The sequence below is a fragment of the Enoplosus armatus genome, chromosome 2, assembly GCF_043641665.1.
Source record: "Enoplosus armatus isolate fEnoArm2 chromosome 2, fEnoArm2.hap1, whole genome shotgun sequence".
Taxonomy (NCBI): Eukaryota; Metazoa; Chordata; class Actinopteri; order Centrarchiformes; family Enoplosidae; genus Enoplosus; species Enoplosus armatus.
In genome coordinates this window covers 14,976,295-15,003,299 of record NC_092181.1, presented here as the reverse complement: position 1 = coordinate 15,003,299, position 27,005 = coordinate 14,976,295, and the positions used below count along the sequence as shown (strand labels likewise).

Here is a 27,005-nt window from a genome sequence, read left to right as displayed (position 1 = left end):
GGAGAGAGCAAAAGAAAAATAAACAGATAAATGGAGGAGGAATTGTAGTTTTATTTCATTATTGGCCCTTCATCTTTTCACTGTTGGCTAACAGTCTCAGTTAAATTTAATTTTACAGGTATTGTAGGAATCAAAAGCCCTTATTCCCACCCCCTAAACATGTTTATGTGCTTGTGTATACCTGTGTATGTGAATACATTTGTGAGTCTGTGTTAATTCCTATTTTTGTGCTTGCGCCATTGTTATTTCCTGTGAATCCCTACCAGTGCTCTAATATTGGGATTGGCCTTCTTATCCAGCAGGAGCTTGGTGACTCTGTAGTGGCCACAGTGAGCTGCGACGTGCAGCGCTGTGAGGTAGTCCAGTGTGACATCATCAACAGGTGCCTTGTGCTGCAGCAGGAGTTTAACACACTCTATGTGGTCTCCCTGGGCCGACATGTGCAGTGGGGACAGTCCGTTCTGTGTGACAACAAAAGTGACGACACAGGTCAGAAAAAGAAGTCCATTGAAGAAAGAGAAGGCAAAGATGAGAAGAGAAACACATAAGCAATCTATTGTGTGCTTTCCAAGTGAAATACTTCTGAAAGCCTGAAGTAAAATTAAAAACTCAAAACATTTATTGAGTGGTAGAAAAAAATCTGGGGTGTGCTGAAGCAGTAATAGCACTGCCATACTCTACCTTGGTTCTGGCTAAGATGGGAGCTCCTCTCTCCAGCAGAATTTCCACTGCTGGGTCATGTCCACTCCTGGCTGCACAGTGCAGAGGGGTCAGCCCATCCTGCAGCGCAATCGCACATGCCATGACAAAGGCACAAACACATGAATATACACAAAGTGGAGACATGAATCCAGTTTATCTGTTTTGACAAAAGAGGTAATGATGAGTGGTTGGTATACTTTATTAAATCACTAACTGGTAGTGGCAGAATTGTGATTAAATTGTGTATTTAATAAAAGTTGATGTCCAGACTTTAATAAGAGTCTCACCCGTGTTTTTGCATCTATCTCAGCCCCTCGGTCCAACAGCAGGGCCACCATGTTGGTGTTGCCTCTCTTGGAGGCCACATGGAGAGGCGTTATCCCATTCTGACAAGGAAGGCAAGGAAACAAAGGAAAATTAACTACCACAAATACTGTTCAATACACAGCTGACATTATTCAATCCAATTTTACATCACATGAGAGTCCGAGAATATGTTTAAATAATAGTTTGTATGGCTTAAAATGTTCTGTTTTTGTTGAGTTGAGGGCAATAATAGAAAGTTACTAAGTCAAAGTTACTACATTACTACTGCTACAACTTCATGGACCACTGCAGCTGAAACCATGCAAGAGCGAATCTAACCTTTGATTGGTTAGGGGGAAATGCAGTTAATGAAGGCTAAGATTAAAAGGGAAAGTACATTATGGTAAAAAAGTAAACACACTGTTCTGTAAGCCTCAAAGTGAAAACACACGTCAAGCTCTAATGGACAGCAGTAAAGAGAGAGATTGCTAAGAAGTGGAAACGGGGCGCTACCCTGGCTGTGAAGTCCACAGCAGCTCCTCTGTTCAGCAACAGGGTGGAGACATTCACGTTACCATAGTGAGCCGCGATGTGCAAAGGGGTGAACCCACTCTGTTTCAGACAGACGAGGAGACAGGAGGGAAGGACAGAGTGAGGGGGAAAGGAAAAGTTGAAGGGCACAAAAAGGAAGAAAGATTGATTGATTGAAACAGCAGGTGAGGAAAAAAGAAAGACAGAATAAAAGAAAGAAAGAAAGAAAGAAAGAAAGAAAGAAAGAAAGAAAGATCATATTTTTCTGTAGCAGATACAAGAAAGAAGCCTGGCTCTACTGAAAGCAGTATTATGATGAGGCTGCATGCTGAAAAAAGAAACCAGACACACCGCTGTGAAAAGAAGCATAAAAAAATGAGCATAGCCCAAAATAGCACATGCAATACATAATGCATGCACAAACCCTGCAATTCTGCCATGCTTGCTAAAAAAAACAAACGGTGAAAAAATCAAAGCAGTTTGGTTTTTGGATATAAAACGGCAACATAAAGGACATTAACAACCAAAACTGAAATACACAAAGCAAATATGCACAATGTGTATCTGCTTGGACGGACAAATGTACATTTATATATAAGCTGTATATATATATCTACAGTACACAGTTGTAGGTGGGTTCACTCCTTACCTTCCCATTCTGATAGACATGGTGCAATTTAATTAAGAAACAGAGTTAACTTAAAGATCAACAACGTGTTTCAGAGAGGAAAAACAATACTATCAGCGTGCTCAGAAGTACACATGCTGTAGGTTATGCACAGAAAAAGAGCAATAAATAAAGTGAAATTTCATTGAAATGCTGTCAGTGTTTTCTAATGCTGTTATATGTTAAAGAATGATTTATTTATTTAAAAAGAAAAAAGAAAAGTAAATGAATAATACATAATTAAAATTCAATAAACTAACATTCTCTGGGGTCTATTATTACAACACAATGTCTTTTACTGTCAGCCATGCAGGAGTGTGTAGTACAGCATAGTCAGCTGCATGCAGTCATATTAATGGTACATAATTCTGACATGCAGGACTTCACAAGTCCTCATTAAATAAGGGAAAGATCAGGACAACAGAGCTGAAAGAGATGGTCAGTAGTGACAAAAAATGAATTAAATGAAGAGGTGACGAGTCTGTATACCTCCGTGGTTCTATTGACCATCATCTGGTTAGGACGCATGGAGAGAGAAAGGGGGATAGGGTGTAGGGTTGTTAGGGAAAGGGCTTCTCACAACATTCACATAAAACACAGGGTAAGTTTACAAGGTCACACAACAAAGACAAGGAAGCAAACAACAAAACAACTAAGCATTCTGAGAGAGGCTCCGTCCATTAATATTATCGTATTCCTAAATGGATGCAAATGATCGATAAAATGAATAAAACTGTCAACATGAAGAATTATCCATTCAGTCAGATGCATTATCAAACACTTCCTGCCACCTCCCTGCTCCTATTCTCCCTCTATCTCTCGCTCCACTCCCATCTGGCACTCCACCTCCACCCTTCTCCTCCCTCCGTCAGTCTCTCCCTCCCTCACCTTCGACTGGACGTCAGCGTTGTGGTCGTTCTGGAGCAGCAGTGCGGCAGACTTCGTGTCGTCCTTGCGGGCTGCGATGTGCAGGGCTGGGAGACGGACCTTACCCTTGGTGTCGTGCTCCAACAGCAGGGAGACCACTGAGTTGTGGCCCTGCTGGAGGGCGATGGCCAGTGGAGTGAAGCCATCCTGAAGGAGCAGAGACGAAGAAACAAGAAAAATTCACAGTGAATGACGACAATAATTTTAGGGGAAAGGAAAGGCAGATAGGAATATTTGCATATAAAGTATTTAGCTTGTACAATTCAACACATATACAGGTATCTAACACACAAACGTACCTCTGTCGCAATGCTTTGGTTCCCTTCATTTTCCAACAAGTATTGCACCACCTCCAAGTGACTCTCCTGGGCTGCCATGTAGAGTGGAGTGAAGCCATTCTGTAGAGGCAAATGCATACAGTCTATACACACTTCTTAATTTATTATCAAATAGCTTCTGATCATTGAGAAGCTTCTCACCTGAGACTGAGAATTGATATCTGCTCCTCTCTTCACCAGTAGTCTGACTACTTCTTTTTGTCCGGCCAGTGAGGCAATATGGAGGGCAGTGTTTCCTTTCTGCAGAGAAAAACAGGGTTAAGGCCACCAGCCAAGTGTGTGTCCTCTGCAGAGGTGGAAGAAGTATTCAGATCCTTTACTTAAGTGAAAGTACTAATACCACACTGTGAAAATAGTCCTGCATTCAAAACCTTACTTAAATAAAAGTATGTAAGTATCATCAGCAAAATCTGCTTAAAGTACTCATTCTGCAGTAAAATGGTCAGTGTTTTACGATTATACATTATCTTTCTGGATTAATATTACTGCTGCATCAATGTATATGTTGCATTTTATTGCTGTAGATGTTTAAGGTTGTGCTAATTTGAACTACTTTATATACTGTTGGGTTGTTTAATGTACAGCAATGCCGCTATAAAATCATCACGTTTGTAGCATTGTTGTCCTGTGAGAACCATGCATGACAAAAAAGTCAACTTTTCATGAGTTTCAGCTTTTCTCAGAAAAACAGCCCTGTTTTCAGCTTTGTGACGATGCATTTTCCAGCTAATACAAGGGGGGGGGGGTTGAATAGTTTACTTAACTTAAGAAGTAGGAGAATTTTCTCAACCCATAAGGGAAACGTAATCCTTCAGTTTAACAGAAACATTTACATTCAAAATCACCAAATTTATCTGAGTAAATGTACTTAGTTACATTGCCCTTCAGATCATGCGCGGGCATAAACACCTTAAATCAGAGCTGCAAGTATAAAAAGTGTGATGGACACAGAAACCTCTGATATTAATCTCCTCTTTGTATCTGTTTTTATTTTCAGGACGCGAAGGTTACTGACTGATTAATATCAAACGCCAAATTCATGTCACTCCAAGGACATGAGCAGCAGGGTGACAGATTCCTTGCTGGCTGTTTGCTGTTGCTAGCTGTTAAACCTGACGCGTTGGGCATCCACAGAGTCACATAACCAACAGCTTGCCAAGCAGCTTACACCACGCTCACTTTCATCCCCCTCTCTCCTTTCCAGTAAAGGTAAAAAATATCTTCTTTAAAATCATGATTTCAAAGCCGAATACTTGAAGAAACTGATTTAAAATTTTGTAAAAAACGAAGCCATCCAAAAGAAAGAATCCAGTCCACATAAGACATTCTTGGAGAACAGTTATTGTCAATATATAAAGTTACAAAATTAAACTCTTTTAGACTTTGTCCCTCTTAAATCACCCTCATGTCTACCATGACCACCCTTGCGAATCAAATTTCATAGTTCAAGAGAGAAGCAGTTATTTACATAGAAGTCTACAACTGATACCACTATATATTACTTACATTCATGTCATCTCCCTCTTTCTCTCTCTGTCGCCCAGCTGTCACTGTCCTCCCTCCCTCCTTTCTTTTTTTTTTCCCCCTCCCCATGTAGGGCTAAAGATCAAACTGTGATATGTTCATATCTGGAAAGTTGATAAAGCATAATAACTAACAACTAAAACAATATAAATATGTGCACGTGCCTTGGTGGAGGAGTCAACAGGTGCTCCTCTCTCTAGCAGTTCCTCCACTAAATCCTTGTGTCCCTCTTTTGCTGCCAGATGCAGCGCGTTCAGACCATTCTGGAGAGAAAAGAAAAAGAAAACATCAACATAAGACGCCAAGAAAACATTTGGTGAAGTGGTTATTGCATAACTAAGTGGTAGTCATAATATTACATTTCAAGCATTAAGCCCCACACCATAGAGCTTGGGAGATAAATACAGAGGAGGCAGAATATACAGGGAGTGAACACAATAACATCAACAACTGCACAATCCAGTGTATTAAATAAATGTGTACTATCTTTGTGAAGCCCACAGTATAATGTAGAGTTACTGAAGTCTTGATGAGGCAATAATGTGAGTTGTTGTACTGAATTACTCTGTATTGTACAGATGTTATTGTCACCATCTTATAAATATTTAGGCCAGTTGCCAATATTACATTAGAACAACATTATACATAGTGGGAACATTTTCTTCAACAATATTAGGATCAGATTTTTTTTCTAATGTTATCAAGTGTAAAATATGCACTTAAAAACAACATTCAAATCAATTTCTATGACGATCAAGGAAATTCAAAACAATGGGATGATAAAAATGTAAAAAAAACAAACAACAACAAAAAAAAAAGAAAACAAAGAAAAGAGATGCTTTTTATCTATAAATGTTTTGGGAGATCAACATCCAGCAACTCAAACACAAGAAGCCGAATAAAATATGGCAGATTTTTCCCTCAGGCATGTTTGGTGTGAGCATTACATCAAAGGCCTCTGATCCATCAACCAGAGATACAGGTTATGAGCAGCACAAGAGGAGGACAGCAGAGTGTAAATGTTTCACACTGAGGCAATCGCATCACAACTGATGTATTTATACAACACGCATGCACAAACGTATTTCCTCTGAGACAGACGTGTATAAACACACAGAAGTATGATTCACCTCATCCTCCTCTTCTTCCATTCTGCGCTGTGTCTCTCTGAAACGCTCAGACTAAGAGTATTTTAAACCGTGACTTGGTTCTTATCCCTCAGGTTCCCTGCTCCTTTTCTCAAACCGAATGTCAGTCTCTCTCCGTCTTCTTCTTTCTCTTCTGTGCGTTCTGCTCCTCCGTGAATCTTTCTTTGCTCTTTTTCTATCTTTTGCCTTCTTAAATGGTGCTCCAAGCTGGATTTAGAAGTGATGGAGCTCCAACCATCAACAGCGGTCCTCCGCCTCCTTCCACTACCCTCCTGGTTTAGATCCAAGCTTCTGGGTCTGTCTGCCTTCTTCTCCCCCCTGCAGGCTCTATAAGATGGGTTGAAGAGAGGAACTGTGCCTCCTGGCTCTGAAAGCTCTCCTGGCACTGATGTAAACGAGGAGCTGCTATGTTGCTAACACCTCAATCATTGCCCCCTTCCGTCCCTCGCACATACACACCCACCCACACACCCACACACACACACACACACACACACTCTCACTGCCACTCTCTCTCTCTGAGTTGCCAAATGCCAAACAGCCAAAGGGGTGTCATGTTTCTGCACAGTCATAGAGGGTATGTAGGACACAAACACACACACACACACACACACACACATACAAACATGGATATTCATATTTAGAAGCCGCTGAAAATGTCAACCTTTCAAAAGGAAAAAAGAGGGCATTCCTCAGAGGCCAAAGTATGAAAGTGAATGTCTGGTCAAGTGAGGGAGTGTGTTGAAGATATAGGACATGACTTTAAAAGGTAAAAATGAGAGCCACCATCATGTCCTAGAGTAAAATACTGAAAAATGTATAGATTTCTTCCTAATGAAAAAAAAAGGACTTCAATTAGAAAGCTAACTTACTTTAGCACAAAGTTTCTTGGCCAAATCTGAGTCAGCAAGAAGCCATCTGAAGAATAACTTAAGCATCTCTTTCTTACCTCATGACATCAGCCAAACATCCGCATAATTAAAATATTTCACCCTGGTTGCAGTTTCATTACACATACAACACACTAGGGATTTAATTAAGGATTCTTTTCAGTATCAATTTATCTGTCAGTTGTTTTTTTCAATTCATAAATGTATCATTTAGTCTATAAAATGTCAAAGAATTATGAAAAATGGCCATCACAATGTCCCAGAACCCAAATATTTACTGTAATTTACAATTAAATAGAGAAAAGCAACGAAACTTCGAATTTGAGGAAATTTGACTATTTAGACTTTTGCTAAACTACTTGAGCGATTCATTCCTCATCAAAATTACAACTAGATGATTAAGTGACTGTTAACTTCAGCATAATCACACACTAATGTATGGTGCACACAAAATCACACAAACCTCAGCTCATTTCGTGAACTGCTTAATCTGTACAATATTTATTGTTTATAATTAATCGGTAAATAGTGTAGTCTATAAAATGTCATTAAATAGTGAAAAATGTCCATCACAATTTCCAAATTTTCACCAACAGACCAAAACCTATTTAAAGCAAGAAAGACAAAACTCCTCACCTTTGAGAATTTGTAACCAATAAATCATTGATATTCATTGATATTTTGGCTTGATAAATGACTGAAACAATAAGTCAATTATGAAAATTGTTGTAAATAAATTTTTTTTTTGATCGAGTGGTCGATTAACTGACTAATCCTTTCAGCACTACCATGGACATCAGGTGATGGGTGTGGTTATACTGAGCTGGAGATGCTCGTCATACTCTGTGGTGGAGAAAGGTTCATCGGGTTTGTCAGGTCGCTCTCTAATGTCATCACTTCAGTAAATCATAAATCACATTACTGAGGCATTCAGTGACATTTATTTTCACTGCACTGCCAACAGGCGAGATGAAACGACTTCCAAATGTGAGACTAGATGCTCTTTGCTGCGGTTTGAACGTGCAGAAGGTTTCAGCTTTAGCCATCAGTTGTGAAATGGAGGACTCACTGACACAGCAAGAATTATGCAATCTAATTAGAGCGTTTCAATCCCATTTCAACCATTATGTATTCCAGGAGAGACAAGCAAAAGCCACAGCAGACTCGCACATATACACACACACACTCTCTGTCACACAAACTGATCTAAATCTCCTTTTCCTCTGAGCTGTAAGTGAAAGCTTCATTTAGCTAATGGACGTTCAGCCCAACACAGTGATCCCTGGCAGTTTGCTTTGCTTCCTGGCAGGAGGGCCACCGTTGAGCTCCGTCCAACTCAGATTAATATTCACGCCCCCATGACCGCTGACCTCTGTTATAATCACATGGGCAATAAATGGTCAAGTTTATTTGCCGTTGCTCCATATAGTGTCAAAGGGGATTAATGTTAGGAAAAAGAGAAAATAATGTAAATGCGTGCAGATTAAAGAGTAATATCACTCACAAAGGATTAACATTTGATTCATCAGATTAACGGGGGAAGTCTGGCCTTTAATTGTGAGGACATGGAAACAGCTCACATACACAAACACACAAATGACACACTCACATGGAACAAACTCTCTCTCTCTCTCTCTCTCTCTCTCTCTCTCTCTCTCTCACACACACACACACACACACACACACAGATAAGTCTAGTCTTCCCTCTGCAATTTCAAAATGAGCAGATCTTATATTATAGACATGCTTGTGAAAAACTGGCAGTGAAGTTATCTGTCAAGACGGTGTTTTATTTATCTCATTCATACTGTGGATTTGGCCGGCAGGGAGTGTATCTCTTTCTCTGACTCTCTTTAACTAACTTGGACAGCCTTCTGCCCTTGGCGCCAGACTCTGGCCCTCGCCACCCTGTTGCTGCTTTCTAGGATCCGACTCTTCAGTTATTAACGAACACACCGCCAAGGCCAACACTCAAAATTCCTGTGTGACGTTCCAGCGTCTCTGATAATATTACATCTACTATTATTCATTTTGGGATACATTTCCTGGATCATATCTGATCACATTCCAGAGAATGACAATTGATATTATGGACAATTGTGAAAATGGCATGTTATTCCCCCATGACCTGTGCTATTATGAACAGAGTTCATTTCATCCAAGATTAAATGAGTGCTGATATTTGTAAATGGCTGACTGAGTTACACAAATCCAATTTGTACAATACAATGGTTCCTTCATTTTAAAGTCACTGCAGATTAATCAATTGTTACTTCCAATTAACCAGAGGGCTCATTTTAGACTGTCATGTCTGTCTGCGCTCTTATCAACAGAGCTCTGACTACTGACTGCAGTGCTGACAGTACTCTTACAGATAATGGTTCTGTAATTGTGTGGAGTGCTTTTCCACTGACATGATTCTGATCCACTCATTTCCTTGAGAGCAATTTTGCTGCTAATCAGCTGGTAACATAATACTTTTGAATGATAATTGTGGTGGTTGTGGAAATTGGTATCTCCTTGAAATATTGTTATGGTTCAAATGGCATCATATCTGGGCAAATGTCAATTACCACTGTCAGCACGGTCATACCACTGTGTTGGGAGAAACCTCAGCTGTCACCAACACAATACATCTGGTTAACATGCAGCAGACCCTCTTTTAGTATTAAGTACAATCATACACCTTCAACATCGGCGTTGTGTACTTTTAGTTTGATCACATCCTTCCACTGAAAGACCTCAAACATGAAGTGAATGTGTAGGGTCTATAAACTGTTTCTAATTAAGCTGTGATAGTGGAGCCATAAACATGTGACCATGATAACATGGAAGTTTGAGGAAAAAAGTTTGATGAAGTATCTGAAGTATCAGACGACTGGTAATCAGATATCGTATCACTGTCTGTCACAGTCAAACTGCATGCCTGGAGGACGAATATAAGTACTGGACTTGGAGAACGTGTGTATGTATGTGTGTGTGTAAGCTTGTGCATGCATTTAAGCATGTGCAGTCAAAACATAGTCATACACACACGGGAACATGCACACAATTTACATTCATGTAATATATATTTGAATGTGGCCATTGACAATAACACTAACAAGAAAACATGTTCAGGAATATGTGTGTCAGCTCTCTAATACAAAGTAAAATGAACTACAGTTAACTGCCTGAGGGCAAGCTGAGTGGTATTTATCTCTTGTGACTCCCTAATAAAGTTACACCTACTGCAGTACAGCATATTGGACAGTCTCTTTCTCAGAAACAGTCAGTAACACACACACACACACACACACACACACACACACACACACACATGAAAAGTGAGTGAGCATCACTGGGATATATATGAAAATGTCACTCGCATTTTTGGTCACCTGACAAGGGCTCAAATGTGATCATCTGACCCCTGACAGATACTATAAAGGCCAGGGCTCTCCTGTTGCAGGGAGGGTGTGTGTGTGTGTGTGTGTGCGTGTGTGTGTGTGTGTGTGTGTCCTGAATAGTCAGGCTTCCCTCTTTGCTCACAATACAAAAGCCATGGTGCCCATGACAACAAATAGTGGAGCTATTGGTGGGCAGTTGCCACGTCCTGCCTGCCAACCAATTACAGCCCAGTGTATAAATAGTTGCTATTAGACTGCTGGAAAATTACAAAAGGCCAACAGCAATGAGACAGCACAAAATATGAGGAGCTAATGATAATGCACGCCCGCATACAACACATATACACAGACTCACGTAGCCACACTCCCCATGCTCCGTTAAGCTACCTTGTGACTACTGTAAATCATACTGACATAGTCAGGGCAGGGGGGGGGGGGGGGGGTGCAGAGCTCTAGGGGGAAGTATTTTGCACCCTCCCCAATCCCTTCTCCTCAGTGGAATGCGAGTGAGGGTGGGTATGGGGGGTCAGAACAGCTGTCAGAGGGACACAGACCTGTCAAATACAGCTGAGATAGGAGGGAAGAATGGGTGTGGCCGCGGAGGGACGAGGAATGTGAGGGTGGTTATGATCTTGTGAGGGCGGCCTGGCAGGTTAAGATATGCGCTGACCTAGTTCAGTTGTGTGATGCCACCGTGACACAGCAGAGTGAAGGTTAGATTCAGCAGGTTTGACAGACACACAGACCAGTTAACAGATTTGACCTACTACTGTGACAGGAGCATGAAATGCATGTGCTGTATGTTATTAGCACATGTGCACAATGAACCATTAAACAGCTGATTCTGACCAGATGTGGTTGTGTTTAATATCCTAAACACATAAAAAAAAAGCTCACTTTAGTTAAATTGTATGTTTTCTGTAGCTGCTGTTGAATGGACATGAGAAACGTATTTACTTCAAATAAGACAAAAACTACATTTTGTTTACTATAAAACAGCTTGACTGAAAATACCATAATTCTTCTGACAAGAACTGATGGCAAAACAATGAATAAAAAAATAAGTACAACTAATACTGTACATTCTTAAGTCTTAAGAGTAAATCCCTCCATGACCTTGTGACTACATTGTCCTCTAATGCATTCTGTTGCTAAGCCTGTGGATATTTGCATGAGGCAAACAGATTTGTCAACAAATACGGTGAGTGATTTGAACAATCTAACTATGATGCAAATAAGACTTGACTGTATCAAAACAAGGCAGTCAACATCATAATCTGAATGAAGACCTTGAAGTAATGAATCCACATTACAGAAAAGGCACTGTGGCATTTACAGGTAGCCACTGCAGTGTAGTGGTCCATTTGCAAAGACAACACAGGAAAAAGAATGCACATCATACATCATAACAGAAGCATCATCGGGCACCAGATGCTGGATGTAGCCTTTGTTGAGGCCGGTGACAAGTTTCCTTACCTGGTTACAGGTGCTGATGTCTACTCCATTTTTCAGGAAGTCGAGGACTTTGTCAATGTTCCCCGCTCTGGCAGCGCGCAGGAAACTGGTGTTACTGTCAGACTAGAGAAAAAGACAGAAAGGAGGCTAATATTAGGAACAGGAATTCAAGAATGTTTTTAATTTTCAGTTTCATTAAGTTTCAGCTCTGTTTTTTGTATTTCTGGTGTAAATGAAATATGTTTAAAGGTAACAGTAAGGGTTAGTTCAGCAGATATTTAGGTCAGACTGTATTTATTATACAAAATATGTATACAAACAGCAAATTGTTAATCTTATTATTTACATTTTTTTAACCTCATACTTTTGTCTTAGTTCTGTTTACGTACACAAAAGTCAAGTCAATTCAGAGAGATGAATGTAGCTTGTTATTACTGTGCATGAAGGGAGTTTATTGTTTTAAACTAATATGGAGGGTTCAGAAAGGGTTTCATGGTTTTATGGAAGTCTGACTTCCTGCTTGTATCGATAGTTTGGTTTGTCTGAGTAGGCTATTCTAAATTTAATCACCAGACTTCAAGGCTGCACAAACAGCTGCAACACACACACACACACACACACACACACACACACGCTCTATGTTTTGCTGCATTTGTGTGTATGCACACATTGAATTGAAAGTTTTACACTGAACTCCTTAAAACTGTTGACAACATGTACTCAGGGAGGAAGCTTTACAGTGGATTAACCTTAAATTAAATTCTTCTAAATAATAAAAAGAGATAAAAAGACAAAAAACAACAAATAGATGTTACAGTTGAATTAAGAAAAATAAGGGTTAGAAATAAAAAAAAATGTATGTATAAGTCTGCTGGTATATTAAGGGCTGCAAATAACAATTACTTTCACTATCAATTAATCTGGTGATTTTTTCGATTAATCAGTTATTTATTTGGTCTATAAAAATATCAGAAAATTGTGATAAGTGCACATAAAAATGTCCTGTGAGTTACTGTCATCTAATTGAAACCACAAAGAACTCAGTGGTTCATTATCACATCCAGTAGGATAAAGAAAAGCAGCAAATCTTCACATCTGACAAACTCAAAGTAGAGAATGTCTGTAATGTTTGCTTGAATGATGACATGTACAATCAATCAATACTCCAAATAGTTAATTAATTTTCTGTCAATCAACTACACGATTCAACGACATTTACGGAGCTTCTATTCTGCTACATGAATGCCACACTACTTTTGCAAAGGACTACAGGCTATATTGATTTGAGAGAGCGTTGACAAGGTTTTAACCTCTTTGTTAGTCGGGTTGAAACAGTAAGATGTCAGTCAAACACCACCGGGTGTGAGGTCAGCACAATCAAACTCCCCATCGCATGTCTGGGATGAGGCCACACCCCTGTATAGGATCAAGGGTCAAACTTCTCACATGGGACGTCACCACACACACGCACACACACACACACACACACACACACACACACACACACACACACACACACAAACCAGCAGCAAAGACATTCACACGTTTTCTTGAACACATCCTTCAGGGCAACATGTTCAACAGAAAACACGAAAGCTGACGAACTGTGTTTCTCTTTCCACCTCTTACCAGTGAATCATCAACATCAGATCCAGAGTCAGCAGCTCCGTAGCAGTCAGTGTGATGGTTTAAATCTTTGTCACTCCCACTGGTCTCTAAAGCTTTATCTGATCCACGACCACAGGCCTGACACGTCGCTGCATTACCCATGGTTACCATCCACATCAGAAGGTAATGTTCCAGCTATACCTGAAAATGTGGCCTTTCTTCACTCACTGTATGGTATTATATAGTCCACCAAAGTCTGATCCTTGTAGTTTCTCTCTAGGCAAAAACCTCTCCAGTCCGCTTTCCTGACGTCTGGCTGCATCAATCAATCTTACAATCCATTAAATCTGTGCATGTCTTCTGTCCTCTGTCCATCTCACCACTCTTTCCACTCTCTGTGCCCTTTTATCCTTTCCAACAAAAACTCTTCAGTCTTGGATACCTCTGCATCTGTCTTAGTGTGTGAGCGGAGCCTAGCCAAGGCCCAGTCCTGCCTACTCTTCCTCTACCTCTCCGCTCTCTCTGTGGGATAACAACTGCAGCCATAAACATTTAACCCTCGCTGTCTCTCCTGCCTTGGCTATTTTTACCTTTCCAGACCCCATCTTCAGTGACCACAACCCCTTGCTGTGTGTACCCAGGGTGGGGTGAATGACAGCTGGGTTTGAGTTGGGCTGGAGACGGCTTGGCCAGCGATGCTCTCCAGGAACACCAAGGATCATGATGGAGTAACAGAAGTCGAGCCCCCTGATCAAATTTCAGTAACTTACAACCTTACACAACACATTGTTCACCGTTAGGGGAATGCAGAAAATGTCCGATATGTAGACATGGTTCAGAAAACTGCATGGGGTTTCATCTGAGCTTTTACAGCCATGATTTCAGAATATTCCAGATACTAGTTCATAATTTAGATATTACGTTTATATTCTTCTTCAGATTCATAAATGCACATCATAATGGACAAAACCAGCAGAGACGTACAGGATCCAGCACTATACATAAGGCACACGTCTGTCTGTGTTGCAGTATGTTTTTCAGTCACTTCTGCTTTCGCTGTCTCTTTAGTCTCTCTGACACACACAGACAGAGATTGGATTGATTGGGAACCAGCTGTAATCTTGGTATCTGCACAGGATTTGCTCTGCAGTCAGTCATGTAATGGAGGATAAGGGGTTATACACTATACTCAAGTACATTCGGTAGGTTTGATCCAAATAAAGTGTGTGACAGTATGTTTCAGTGAAAATTGTTCTGCTTGATCTATTCATCTCTAAAGACACACTACTCTTTGATTGGCAGGCACCGATTAAAATTGCATGTCAGAACACCTCAAATGTAGTTTGATTCAACAGTTAAACCACCGTTCTACAAATCAGTGTTTAAACTATAAGTAACCATAGCAACAAAACAAATCATTTGGTCTACATCACCAGTTAAACCAAAAGTATGTCCACAAAAGAGGCGTTTAAGCTGACTGTGTTGACAGCTGGATTGTTTAAAATAGAAGCTTATCTTTTCTTTAAGACGGATGACTGAAAAACAAGACTGAAACGCTTCCTGTTTAGACACGCTGTAACTTAACCACGGGTTAACTGACAACAAGTCAGCTTCAAATACTGATGGCTATTTCATAAAAGCTTACTTTCCCCCCCTAAATGCTCATGGTATAAGAGCACTGATACACTGTGATCCAATATTAGAAAATAATGGACTCTGCAAGAGTCTGCAGGAAATCTCTGTGGCTACACTTGGCTACACATTTTTCATTCTCCATGAACTTGTACTTTATACCATACCCCATGATTTTATTTCAGATATTACCAAAAGGTTGCTCCATACAAGGTCTACCACCAGCATGCGACCTCCCTCTGAGCTTGAGCCTTTCTCACATCTGTCATCCATCTCCCCCACAGTACATGATAAGTCATCTGGGAGGACAGCAAACCACACACTGTATGGTCAACCAAATCCACATCTGTGCAACCCCCACAAGCCACTCTCACTCACAATGTCCTAACACCAATGCATACAGTATACTGTTAAGCTCACAAGAGCATGTGTGGTGGAAATCAAAATGGTAATGAGCACGATACATGACACAAACTTGTGAATATGATTTTGTGCGTTTTACCAGGCGCTTTCGCTCGGCTCTCTCACGCTGCCGTCTCCTCCTCTCCCTGGCTTTCTGTAGAGCTCTGTACTCTGGATTTTGCTCAAGTTCTCGAGCTTTCTTCAGGTGGGCTGCAGCATGGGCCATAACTTCACCTTTCCGCCTCTTTCTGTCTCAAAAAAATGTTTTACTAGGCGATGAAGTCTTGTTGTCAACTTTCATACGTACCACATATACACTTAACTTTCGCAGATACCAAAGAACCTGTGTTTTACTGTATGAATAAAAAAAAAAATGCTGCTATGAATGCTGTGTAAACACTTTGCCAAGTCACATGAGAAAAAGTAACTGTCCACGAAATGTTCTTGTAGTTTTCCAAATGGTTGAAAGAAAATTGTGTTTATCTGAACTCCCAAAGTGAAACTGCAATTAAAAAATGTCCTTGGAATGTCTCAAAAATGATCCTGTCTTCAAATTGGCACCGGAAATAAAAAGCTGCTGACAATTCATCCCTTGCATTCTCTTCCTCTTCAATTCTTGTATTTTCTTCTCTTCAGTCTTCTTTATCTTCTTAGGAAAAAAGTTTGGCAGGAGAATCAACCTTTGTCCCTCCACATCAAGCCGGGAAACAACTAGTCACAGTCTCACACAAACACTCAGGGGTCCACACATCCATGTATGCCAACCGAAAATCAACCATTCAAACAAATACAAGACACAAATGCACAAACATGACAACAGGGACACGATGAGTGAAAAGGGTTGCTGAATGATGAGAGTAAATACCCATCTGCTTACTCCCTACATATTCCAACACACACTCAAACACACACACACACACACACACACACACAGGGAATGACCCGGTCCAGATGTACATGAAAACCCTACTCCATGTGAACAGATGCGGCTACAAAATGTGTGTGTGTGTGTGTGTGCACGTGTGTGCAAGTCTTTATGTGTGTATGTGAGTTACAGTCAGAAAGTGTTTATTGTGTAAGGGGGTTTAGGGAAGCTGCATGCCAACAGCCAGCTGACTGCTGCAGCCACAGCTACTCTCTCTTACTACTGCTGTGAAAATGAATCTATCCTGAGGGACACATGTGGAGAAAGGACGGTTAATGGGTGAAGAGGGGAGAGGGGGTGGATTAGAGGGGGATAGCTGGACAAAATAGGGCAAACAAAGTGAAGCCATTTTGTGTGCATTGTTCTTGTATTGATGCCCCCCAGTGGCAGTATCAGAAAAGCTACCCCCCCCCCCCCCCCCCCCCCCCCATGGATCTGACCCAGGGACACTGAGATAAATGGGCTAAAATGAATAATTTTGACGAAGCTATACTCATGGAAAGATCTGACACATGGTGGCTTTAAAAGAGCAGCAAGGAAGAATTGAAACCCAACTTGGGTGTATTTGCAAAGGTTCAATCATCAGCCAAATAAGTATAATTTTAGCACCATCATCCAGAATCCAACATATTTCCTTTTTTTTTTTTTTACATTGATGGTCTTCATGTCATAGTTAACCCTATCTGGTGATGAGTATCATTAAAAGAAAAAGAAAATTAAAAAAATAATTTCTACTATACAGAATGAAGAAGACAGTACAGGGAAAAGTGAGAGAAATTAGCTATTAAAGGACAAAAATAAAAAAAGCTGATTAAATAAATTAATGAAGAGCATGAAAAGAGGAGCAGCTGCAAGGAAGAGAGAGAAGAGAGGGGAGGAAGAGAAACAGGGTGAACTTGGGTACAGGCTGTCCTTCTGTGAGCAAGCAGAGAAGACGGGACACACCACCCCGTCCAGAGGGGGACCAGTGAGCAGTGAGCACAGAACAGTGGCTCCCAATCACCTGCAAATTACTGGCTTCCCCCTGCATGGTGGGGGGGGGGAGTGGAGTGGGTCGGTCTGAATCTCAACTGCACTGCACTACCGGTACTGGTGTCTGATGGAATATGATTTGACAGCTTGTGTGTATGTGTGTGTGTGTGTGTGTCCACCACCAGCAGCAGCAGATGGGTGTCAAGGTCTTTCTCTGTCAATGTAGCTAATGTTAGGAGTTTGAAATTTCAGCACCAGGGACAGGGACACAATCTCACACCTCTATTTCTGTTCACACATTCTGCCTGATATGTTTTCACAGGCTCAGTCAACAACAACATCAGCAACATCTCTTTCTGTCAGTAATCATGAATGGGACAGATCTGCTGAATCACTCCACACTGTAATGCTGTCTAAAATGTTGTGCCCTGGTGCAAACAGCCTGAATGCTTCATTAGTTCCACGTTGACCCTTCTGTTGGAATACTTCGGTGGACGTGCGCTACACCTCTAGCACCCTCTGCTGGTGAAACAGAGAATAAGGATTTTTGTGAGGCAACATCTATGGCTCTTTGGAAGAAGGTATTACTTTCTACTTCTGATTTTTGCATCATTATTCTATGATACTGAAAAAATGTAACAATCTTCAGACCGACTTTTTATTTTCCAGGATTGTTAATCAATGTTTAATTATTACCAATGTTAAATGAAGATTTATAAGTGTCTGTTATAATGTATGCATATTATTCCACATAGAATTAATCTAACCATTGCTTTTTTTCTTTAATTAGGGCTAACTCACAGTTTGTGACCAAGCAAAACAGCCTAAAAACTGTTTTCCAGCGCTTCAAAAAGTAAGAAAAACTGTGCTAAAAATGACTATAACAGAATCTTGAAATGACTTAGGTCTCAGCTTTGTAATTATGTATATGCATATGTATTATGTGCATATTATATAACTTGTCTCATCTTTTAAAGTCCTGAAAAGTAAAACACTTCCCCATAACATACAGTATGCCGTACAATGCAAGCAAATCTAAACTTCTAAAACTACTGTATTGCTGGACTTCTTGAGTTTCAGATTTAACAGACATACAGGATCTATAAGCTTATTGATCGACATGTTAGATGAGCCTGAAACAGTGTTCTCACTGTAATATTGTTACAGTGTGTGTGTGTGTGTGTGTGTGTGTGTGTGTGTGCACAGTATGTCTTTATTAACACTATTCTACTAACTTTTCAGTGTCTATGCATCAGCAAAGGCTGATCAATTACCTATATTGATCCGTTCAATCACTCATAATGAGGATTATGAGAATACATTATAAACTAAAGAAGCGTGTGTGTGTAGGTGTGTGAGTGAATGAGTGTGTCCATTTAAGAGTCAAATTACACTGAAGGGGGGGCTCGAAAGAGAGTCGATGTGAGCTCTTGTTTCTATTGGTTTAGTGGATCTCGTACATGGGGAGGGGTTAATGGTCTGCTTTTCACTTTATAGATCCAAAGGCTTTTATACGGCATTAGGACTCTATGATAGACAGATATGGGAGACGCAGAGACCAGCACACGTATTATCCCTGCACACGCCTGTTCGTGTGCTTCAAACTGTGAGTGGATACGTGTGCACGTTTGGTGTGTAAATGTACACATTGTATGCATTGTTGTACATGTATGGATATGCATAAAGAGTTGCTTGCAGCCTTTTCAATGTGATAAATTACCAAATTAACAAAAGTTTCACAGTGTTCACATTTATTCTTTGACTTTTGTGTTTGCAATGCAATGTATATTTCTATATTCAGTGCTTGCTCTCAACACCATTACAAAGCAAGAGGAAATGTAACTTTGACAATAAATAAACAAATGTTCAGTGTGATGGATTGCCTATGCACAACTTGCCTGTTTGTGCAGATTTATTTTCATATCATATTGACATGAGCTAAAATGAACCAGTGTCTGCCTGGGAAGTGGGAAAAATGCATTAATCGATCCTATGATATGCTTTGGAACAGAGTTAGCTGTAATGTAAAGTACATCATTTGTAGTAATTTAGCTAAAACGTATAAAACCACTGCTTTGTTTCTTTAACTCATCTCTCTGCTCCTGGGAGCCAGTATCTTATTTGTTTTTGCCGTTATCGCTATGGTTGTTTTGGATGCTGCTGCTGTTGCTGTTGTTGTTGTTTATGATTTGTCTGCCTGCTAATGGAGCTACAGTGCTGACTAGTTGAATTCTGCCAGTGATGAGTGTCTGGCAGCATATAATGCATCTGAGAATTAACGGAGGGAGGATCTTTCTGTTTAAGATGACTCATTTAGACTTTTAGAAGCTTATACATTTTTCATGAACACAATTTCCAACCCCCTCCCAACTGCTCCTCACTGGAAAATGCTAGTTTTCATCAGTGATTACATCTGTTTGGTTTAAGTGATGCAATAAGCTTATTTTAACCTGGTAAGTGTGTGAATGAAAAGTCTTCATGTCAACAACTGGACAAGAAGCAGATACAGATTCTTCTTAAAGACTAACTGACTGTAAGGTGAAACCAAAGAGACCCAAAAGTGTATCACTGACTGAGTTCTTCTAAGTGCCACTAGATGCTGGCCAAGAAGGCTTAAAAGAATAGAAGAAAAATAAAGAGAAGACTGAAGGGAACTAGTTCCAGTACATAACGCCCAGTAAAACCTCAACCCAGTAAACTCAACCTTGTCCTTTTTACATTTCAGTTTGTGTACGGGTTAAACAGATGAAATACCCTGGTTACTTTGTGAGCATAAGGGATGCTGGTGGCTGTATTTTGGAGCTTTGGAGAGAGCTACGCTAATTATTTTCCCCTGCTTCCAGTTTTTATGCTAAGCTAACTATTGCTCAGCTCCAGCTCTACGCTTAACGCACAGACGTGAGAGTGGTAAAGATCATCTATATGTTTTGGTACATTGTCAGCCTATCACAGTCAGCTGTGGTAAATAACACCTGCAACCCCGGTTTCACTTGACTCTATTTCAGACCATGGCTTCACAATAAAGACAGAAACCTGAGGGAATATTTTCTTACAATCTATACTCAAGACAACAACAAGAGGTCTGCAGCGCCCACACTGAAGATCAGAATATGCACACATTCTCACAAACACACACACACACACACACACACACACACACACACACTGCACAATGCTCACCCTTTCCCTTCAGGATATTGATTCTAAACTGCAGCTGAACCCTAAACCGCATGACTGTAACATGAGAAAATCTACACTGCAGCTTTACTAGCTGCCTGATTCCAAAATCTTTGTTCAAATAAACATAGAGAGTCTCCTGTTGAAGAGGTTTTTAATGTAAGTAGTGAGTTTGAGGTATTTAAAAAGACTACACCGTCTAAACAGAAAGACTGCAGCAACTTCACAAGGTTTTTGTAAGCTTCATGGTAGGAAAGAGTTATGTGACAAACCTGTGGGCCTCATAAATCAACCAACAAGCTCAACATAATCAATAAGAACAAAAGGTTAAATTTGTTTTTCACTTTTGCACCAGGTAGGCTAGTGTAAATATGGGTAATGGCTAAATTGCTGGTCCATAAATGATATCTGCCTTGTGTGAGCACGTAACATGAGCAAAATACAGAGCAGAGACAGTAACGGATTGGCTCACAGATATGATTTTAATGTCAAGTCATTTTGCTGCCTCTTAAGAAAGGTCAGAGCCATAAAGTGCACAACTCTCTCTCTCTCTCTCTGTTTCTCACAAAACCAAATCACATAGACTCAAATTTAATAGCAAGCAGACGAAGCAGACAGTTAAGAATCCAGACCGGACCACACCCAAATACATTGATACAGTAATGGCACAGAGACACGGTGGGGGTGGGGGTGGGGGGTGGGGGGGATTAGAAAGATGCAGTGTAGATGGGACATATAATCTTGATACAGTCACATGATACGCCCAGAGAGAGAGACGACTGGAGGGAGAAAGTCAAGAAGAGCCACACCCTGTTGTAATTGAAGCTGTACCATGTACACACACCGACACACACAACTGGGTGGATCTGATTTGTTACTTAGCTGATTTACCAGTAACATGCGTCTTTCAGTGTTGCTACCATATAAAGGACCCTCCCCACTTCCACAGACAGACAGACAGACAAGCAGCTGCCCTACAGGCAGACAGCAGCACTACATTAACTGATTGCTTGCAGCTTTTGGTTTTTGCTTCATTAGGCCACGGCCTTCAACGTCCTTTTTTAAAGCAAACTATGAGGACGGCAAGAAATAAGCAACTGATTACGTCCGTAAATGCATTATTCACTTCCCGCGACTTTATACCAAAAAATCCTGCAATCATTACCAACATCAACTGCTTCTCTGTGATACAGGAGGGCTGGTATGACACACCGCCTTGGAAATGGCCGTCATACTGATTTACGGCTTTCCCTTTTTTCCCTCTTTGAAGTGCTGCCCAAGTCCCTCGGGAACACATGACGTCAGTTTGCCACCCCTGTTAACAAGATGAGAGAGAGGCCACTGGAAAATAAACCGCCACACCATGCCACTGCAGATGCTATCAATGCTAAGTGACATACATATCCTGGTCTCAGGGTGTTATGGACTTTGTTGAGATTGTAAGAAGTGTGCGAAGAAGCCTGTAATGTACTGGTTCACGGGAGCAGTTATTCAGGCCATAAGATATGGTAGATGTGCATACAGGCTATGAGTACAACAACAGTACAACACAAAGTAGTCAGCTAACCACTGAAATATTAATTGTCTAATTCAGTTACAGCTAAGCTGGAATCATAAGGTAAGTAAAAAGATGTAGATACTGTCAACGCCATTTATGTATAACTTATCTTGAAATCGGACTATTCTTCATCTCCAGACCACACACACACACAGAGAGCCACAGCCCTCAAATGTTGCATGCATTTGCAATATACAGTTTCTGTTTTACCACTCTGACCCACAGTTCATGTGCTAGCATTGATAAATTGTTCGCAGAATGTATTTCCATCTGATGGCTGATCTCACGCAGCGTTAGATGACAAAAGGGCATTGAGGCAGAAACTGATTTCACCTCCAAGACGAATGTATAATGAATAATGAAGCGTGTGACCTAAAATTCGCGGCAGCGCACAGTCATACCAGGAATGCTGAGTGATGCTGTCAGACGCAAAGAGAAAGAGAGACAAATGCCCAGGCACATAATATAACACAGTGTGTGTGAGAGAAAGAGACAATGATTCAGAATAAATAAAACAGATGTGAGTTGAAGAGAAAACATTTAATTAGCAGTCACACTTTTCAGTTCCGTTTTAGGATAAAACCAAACATAATGACTTTGAGTCAGTGCACGGAAAGCATTTTAATTGTTGGACCTAAGTGGTACATAACAAAATGAACACAAATCCCAGATTTAGATATAATTAGAGTGTGGGCATAAAACAGGCATTAAGGTGGTTTTACAAGGTTAACTGCACTCTCCTGATTCTCCAACTGCAGGAGTTAGAAATTGCGTCGCAGCATCATCCTCAGCGTGAGGCAAAAGCAGTCTGGTGTTCTGCAGGCATGTGTGTGTGTGTGTGTGTGTGTGTGTGTGTGTGTTTGTGTCTGTTGTCTACATGCAGTGCTATGAGCCATGCTATTCTCAACAACACAGCGAAAAGCTTTGATGTGTTTTCCTGTGAGAAAACCTTCACTTACTCAACTCAAACATGATGGGAGGCAGTGGAGGGGGGGGGTGTTAAGAAGGAGCTGACGAGAGAGAGAGAGCCCATTTACATGAAGGTGTTTGAGCTGTGCTTCTCAGAAGTCCATTGATCACCAACCACGCCCTCTTCTCTCTACCTCTTTCTGACGGGAAGTTATAAGGCCATAATGAATAATTGATATCTAAATGCCTCCCACTGCCCCCAGTCCAAAAACACATGCCCTCTATAGAGCATGACTGGCAAAGGGTGCAACTTAAGACAAAATCCTTCTGTATCCTTCCTTGCTTGAGGATGCATTTAAATAGTCTAGCTGATTTCCTAGCTTATATCCTGCAGCTGTGGCCAGTTAATGCACTCATCTCTGTGCATTATGTACTCTCACTGTCTCTCTTTACAAAAAGGTCTTCTTTATCACTTTTTGAACCTGTCTGTGCTCTTTTGATGAACAGACTTCCACCTGAACAAGAAAAGCACGATGATGACTAACTATGACTCATTGAGTGATGCTATCTCTGCCCTTAAGACATCCATCAGGGTAAATGGTGCCAGTGGGAGATGGCGTCACATATAACTGGGCCATCCCAACTAGTTATGAGGTACCGTGACGACCAAGAAGGACAGTACAGGATACCGAGTGTCAGGACCCAAATATAGTCATGCTGACGGTCCATATGGGTGTTGGATCCGGGACAGGAATACCAATGCTTTTCTCACCACCCTATCACCATTACACAGTATGGAAACTCACACGAAACCCATAGATAACATCATATGACTGTTGCTTGTATATTGCATCAGAGCTGGCTGACAAAGTGACTCCTTGGTATTTGGAGGCCTGAGTATCACGCCAAATATGGTCACTCTCTGAGAGGGGTATGAATATTTCTGTGTCAATGCTTCAGGTCAACTTTGTATGCTGCAGGAGATATGGTTCAGAACAACAGAAAGAAGATCAGAGCTGTAATGACTAGTCGATCGACAGAAAATTAATTGACAACTACTATAATAATCATCTAGCATTTGTGTTTGAAAAATGACTAAAATAATTCATTAATTATCAAAATAGTTATATATATATATATTAGTTGTTTTCTGTTGATCGATGAACTGACTAATTCTTTCAGCTCTCCAATCTACAACCTCACCTCTGAGGAATGTGTAGGAGGCATTTTAACTGTTTAATAGATGATTAAATGATGAATTGATTAATCAAAAAAGAATTGATGAATTAATCGATAATGAAAATAATAATTTGTTGCAGCCCTAGGTAACTTTATACTTGACGTTGCCTTAATTTAAATCAGTGTGCATACAGTACTGTAGCCAGACAGCACTTAACATGCCGTTCAAAGACTAGATTATCAAAAACAAAGACTGTATTCTCACAACAAACGTCACTAAGTGGGTTTTGTTTTGTCAAAACTACTTTTTAGGATATTACGGCATGACATCAACAGACAATCAAGTGTTTCTGATTCTGTTGATGGTATATAGAGGGTGGGACAGTGTACTGGACGGACATATCCTGCTAAATCATGCCCAACAACAGTACACAACAATGCAGTACCAAGCAGGTATTTCACAGGAAACTATTTTTAATTCTTAATGGCTTTTGGTAACCATCAGTAGCGGGTGACTTGCGGTCATTCCCAGGTCTCTGTGTAAGCACTTATAACAAGTGCTCTAACAGCTCTGGTAAATACAGCTATGTAATGCTGTGTGTGTTTGGGTGTGTGTATGTAGGCTACACCCTGTCCAACTACACCCACAGAGACCCCCAATTGGACCCAACATTCCTATTGGACATCATGAATTAGAAGACAGCTATTGCTTTATGTGTGTGTTTGTGAGGGTGTAGCCGTTCAGGGGTAATGTAATGAAGGCCATGGCTCCATTAGGACTCCCTTCCTGCAGAATCCCATCATACAACTCCCAGTGGAGAAAGAGAGACCGACAGAGAGGCAGAGGAGACACAGACAGAGAGGTAGAGAAGAGAGAGATGAAAATGTCAAAGGCTGCAGTGAAATCTGACCTCCTCCTGACAGTGGTGGGGAGGAGTGTCGGGCAGACAGGGTGAAGGGAGGGAGGGAGGTATTTTGGAGGGGAATGAGAAATGAATAGGAGTGACAGCCAAGAAGATGAGGAGAAAACTAGGGTAAAGAGTCAAACCCCTGTTTTAAGGCAGTGAGCGGAGGTGAGGCTCTAGAGGAGGAAAGATGGATGGCGAGCTGAAAAGAAAGAGGTGCAGGAAGAGCTGCAAAATGAAGGGGAAGAGGGGATGATACAGTAAGTTCCCTAGGAAAGGGATCTGAGTAACAAATAGACCAAGTTGTCTAGTCCTAAACACAAATCATCTCTAGATATAGAACCAGAACATTTAAAATCATACATTCTTATATTCTGCAGGATTTAAACTCGTCTCTGAGAGCTTCTATCTAAAGGTGGCCAGAATGTCTCAGCTGAAGCCTGGAAGATCTAAGATTTCAACTGTCACTATCAGACTGCAGTGGACATAAAATCCAGTCCTCAATTGATCTCCGCAAACTGAGCTCTTAAGTATCCACTATTCAACCACAGGAAAGTGGACTGGCACAGGCAGAGGGTTGACAAACTATGACGCAGTCTCTGTATTGTTCAGGCAGAGGAGAAATCAGTCTGCGAGAAGCCATCGCTCAGCACCAGCCCGAGAGCAGTGAATAAATGCCCAGTGACACAGGTTCAGTGAGCACAGAGACATGGACACACAGCCACTTGGCTAGGAAGAAGCTATTTTTCTCCAGGACACAATCACACAAGAGACAGGCATTATTTTTAGACCTGCAAGCAAGAGCCTCACTTCACATTGTGTCCCTCTGTCATTTTGTCTTTTTGTCTCGCATACGTAGGTCTGTTATTTTTGTATTGAGCTCTATCTCAACATTAGGTTTTAAGAGCTATATTTCATTTGACCCTTCCCTTACCTATCAATTCATGTTTTGCATCTCTCACACTTTTTCTCGATCACAGAGCCTCCACCAGCCTAAAGTGTCAGTTTACCCGAATCACACAAACCACGGTTTTCCACTTAACCTCTATTGGCATGTAGCCACACATATAGTTATTTGCAGAGACTGAGGGATATTCAATGGTGATACTTCTGTACTAGACAATGGAGTTGAATGGAATTTTGTTTGTGATTTTCAAAGCCATGAAAATGCTATTTGACTTAACAACTTAACAACAATGTGTCTTTCTGGAAACACTGTGATGTTAGCTAAGACCAAGTAAAAACCATCCACAGAGTTATTGTTTCCGGAAAGACATTTTCTGTTGTGTTCAACAAATAAAACCAAAACTATCAACAGGGCTTGATTCAATTACACACTCAGAAGAAGGTAGATTAAATTGTACCTTTTGGAACAGCTACCATTACCTTGAAAAGCACAATTATGTAACCTGGGCAAATCAAAAAGCAACTTTAACGCTCTGTTAACCAATGTCATTGAATTAAATTACTACTACTATAATGTGAAATGGGTAACACGCAGTGATGAACACACATCACCCATGACTAACCGCCCAACTCTGTGCCTCTTTAAAGCTTTCTAGTCTCTTCGCTCACTGCTTCAGTCTAACTGCTTTCATCAACCCCACTTCCAACAGCAGCACGTTTTCAACAAAAGAAAGCTCTGACAAAACCACTGTAAATAAATGATCTCACTTATATAGCACTTTTCAACCTTCATGGTTCCCAAAGCGCTTTACAGCTAAGTCTCAGTCGCCCATTCACACACCGATGGCGACCGAGCTGCCATGCCGCCCAACCCGGCAGACAAAGTAGCAGGTAGCTGGTGAAGGAAGTCAAACTTCCAGCAAGCTAACGACACATATTGTTCACAGGAGCTGGA

At 40.8% G+C, this 27,005-nt stretch overlaps 1 protein-coding gene across 1 annotated transcript in view; it reads right to left on the bottom strand.

Moving 5' to 3' along the window:
* ank2a (ankyrin 2a, neuronal) overlaps positions 1 to 27,005 on the bottom strand; it is a 74,794-nt gene that overhangs the window by 45,000 nt on the left and 2,789 nt on the right. Inside the window, exons 2-12 of the mRNA XM_070912274.1 lie at positions 11,899 to 12,000; positions 5,160 to 5,258; positions 3,613 to 3,711; positions 3,433 to 3,531; positions 3,095 to 3,280; positions 2,696 to 2,719; positions 2,189 to 2,197; positions 1,522 to 1,620; positions 990 to 1,088; positions 682 to 780; positions 264 to 461 (exon numbers count right to left, since the gene is read on the bottom strand). Of these exons, the coding sequence (XP_070768375.1) occupies positions 264 to 461; positions 682 to 780; positions 990 to 1,088; positions 1,522 to 1,620; positions 2,189 to 2,197; positions 2,696 to 2,719; positions 3,095 to 3,280; positions 3,433 to 3,531; positions 3,613 to 3,711; positions 5,160 to 5,258; positions 11,899 to 12,000 (1,113 nt within the window). The remainder of the gene's footprint in view (positions 1 to 263; positions 462 to 681; positions 781 to 989; positions 1,089 to 1,521; positions 1,621 to 2,188; positions 2,198 to 2,695; positions 2,720 to 3,094; positions 3,281 to 3,432; positions 3,532 to 3,612; positions 3,712 to 5,159; positions 5,259 to 11,898; positions 12,001 to 27,005) is intronic.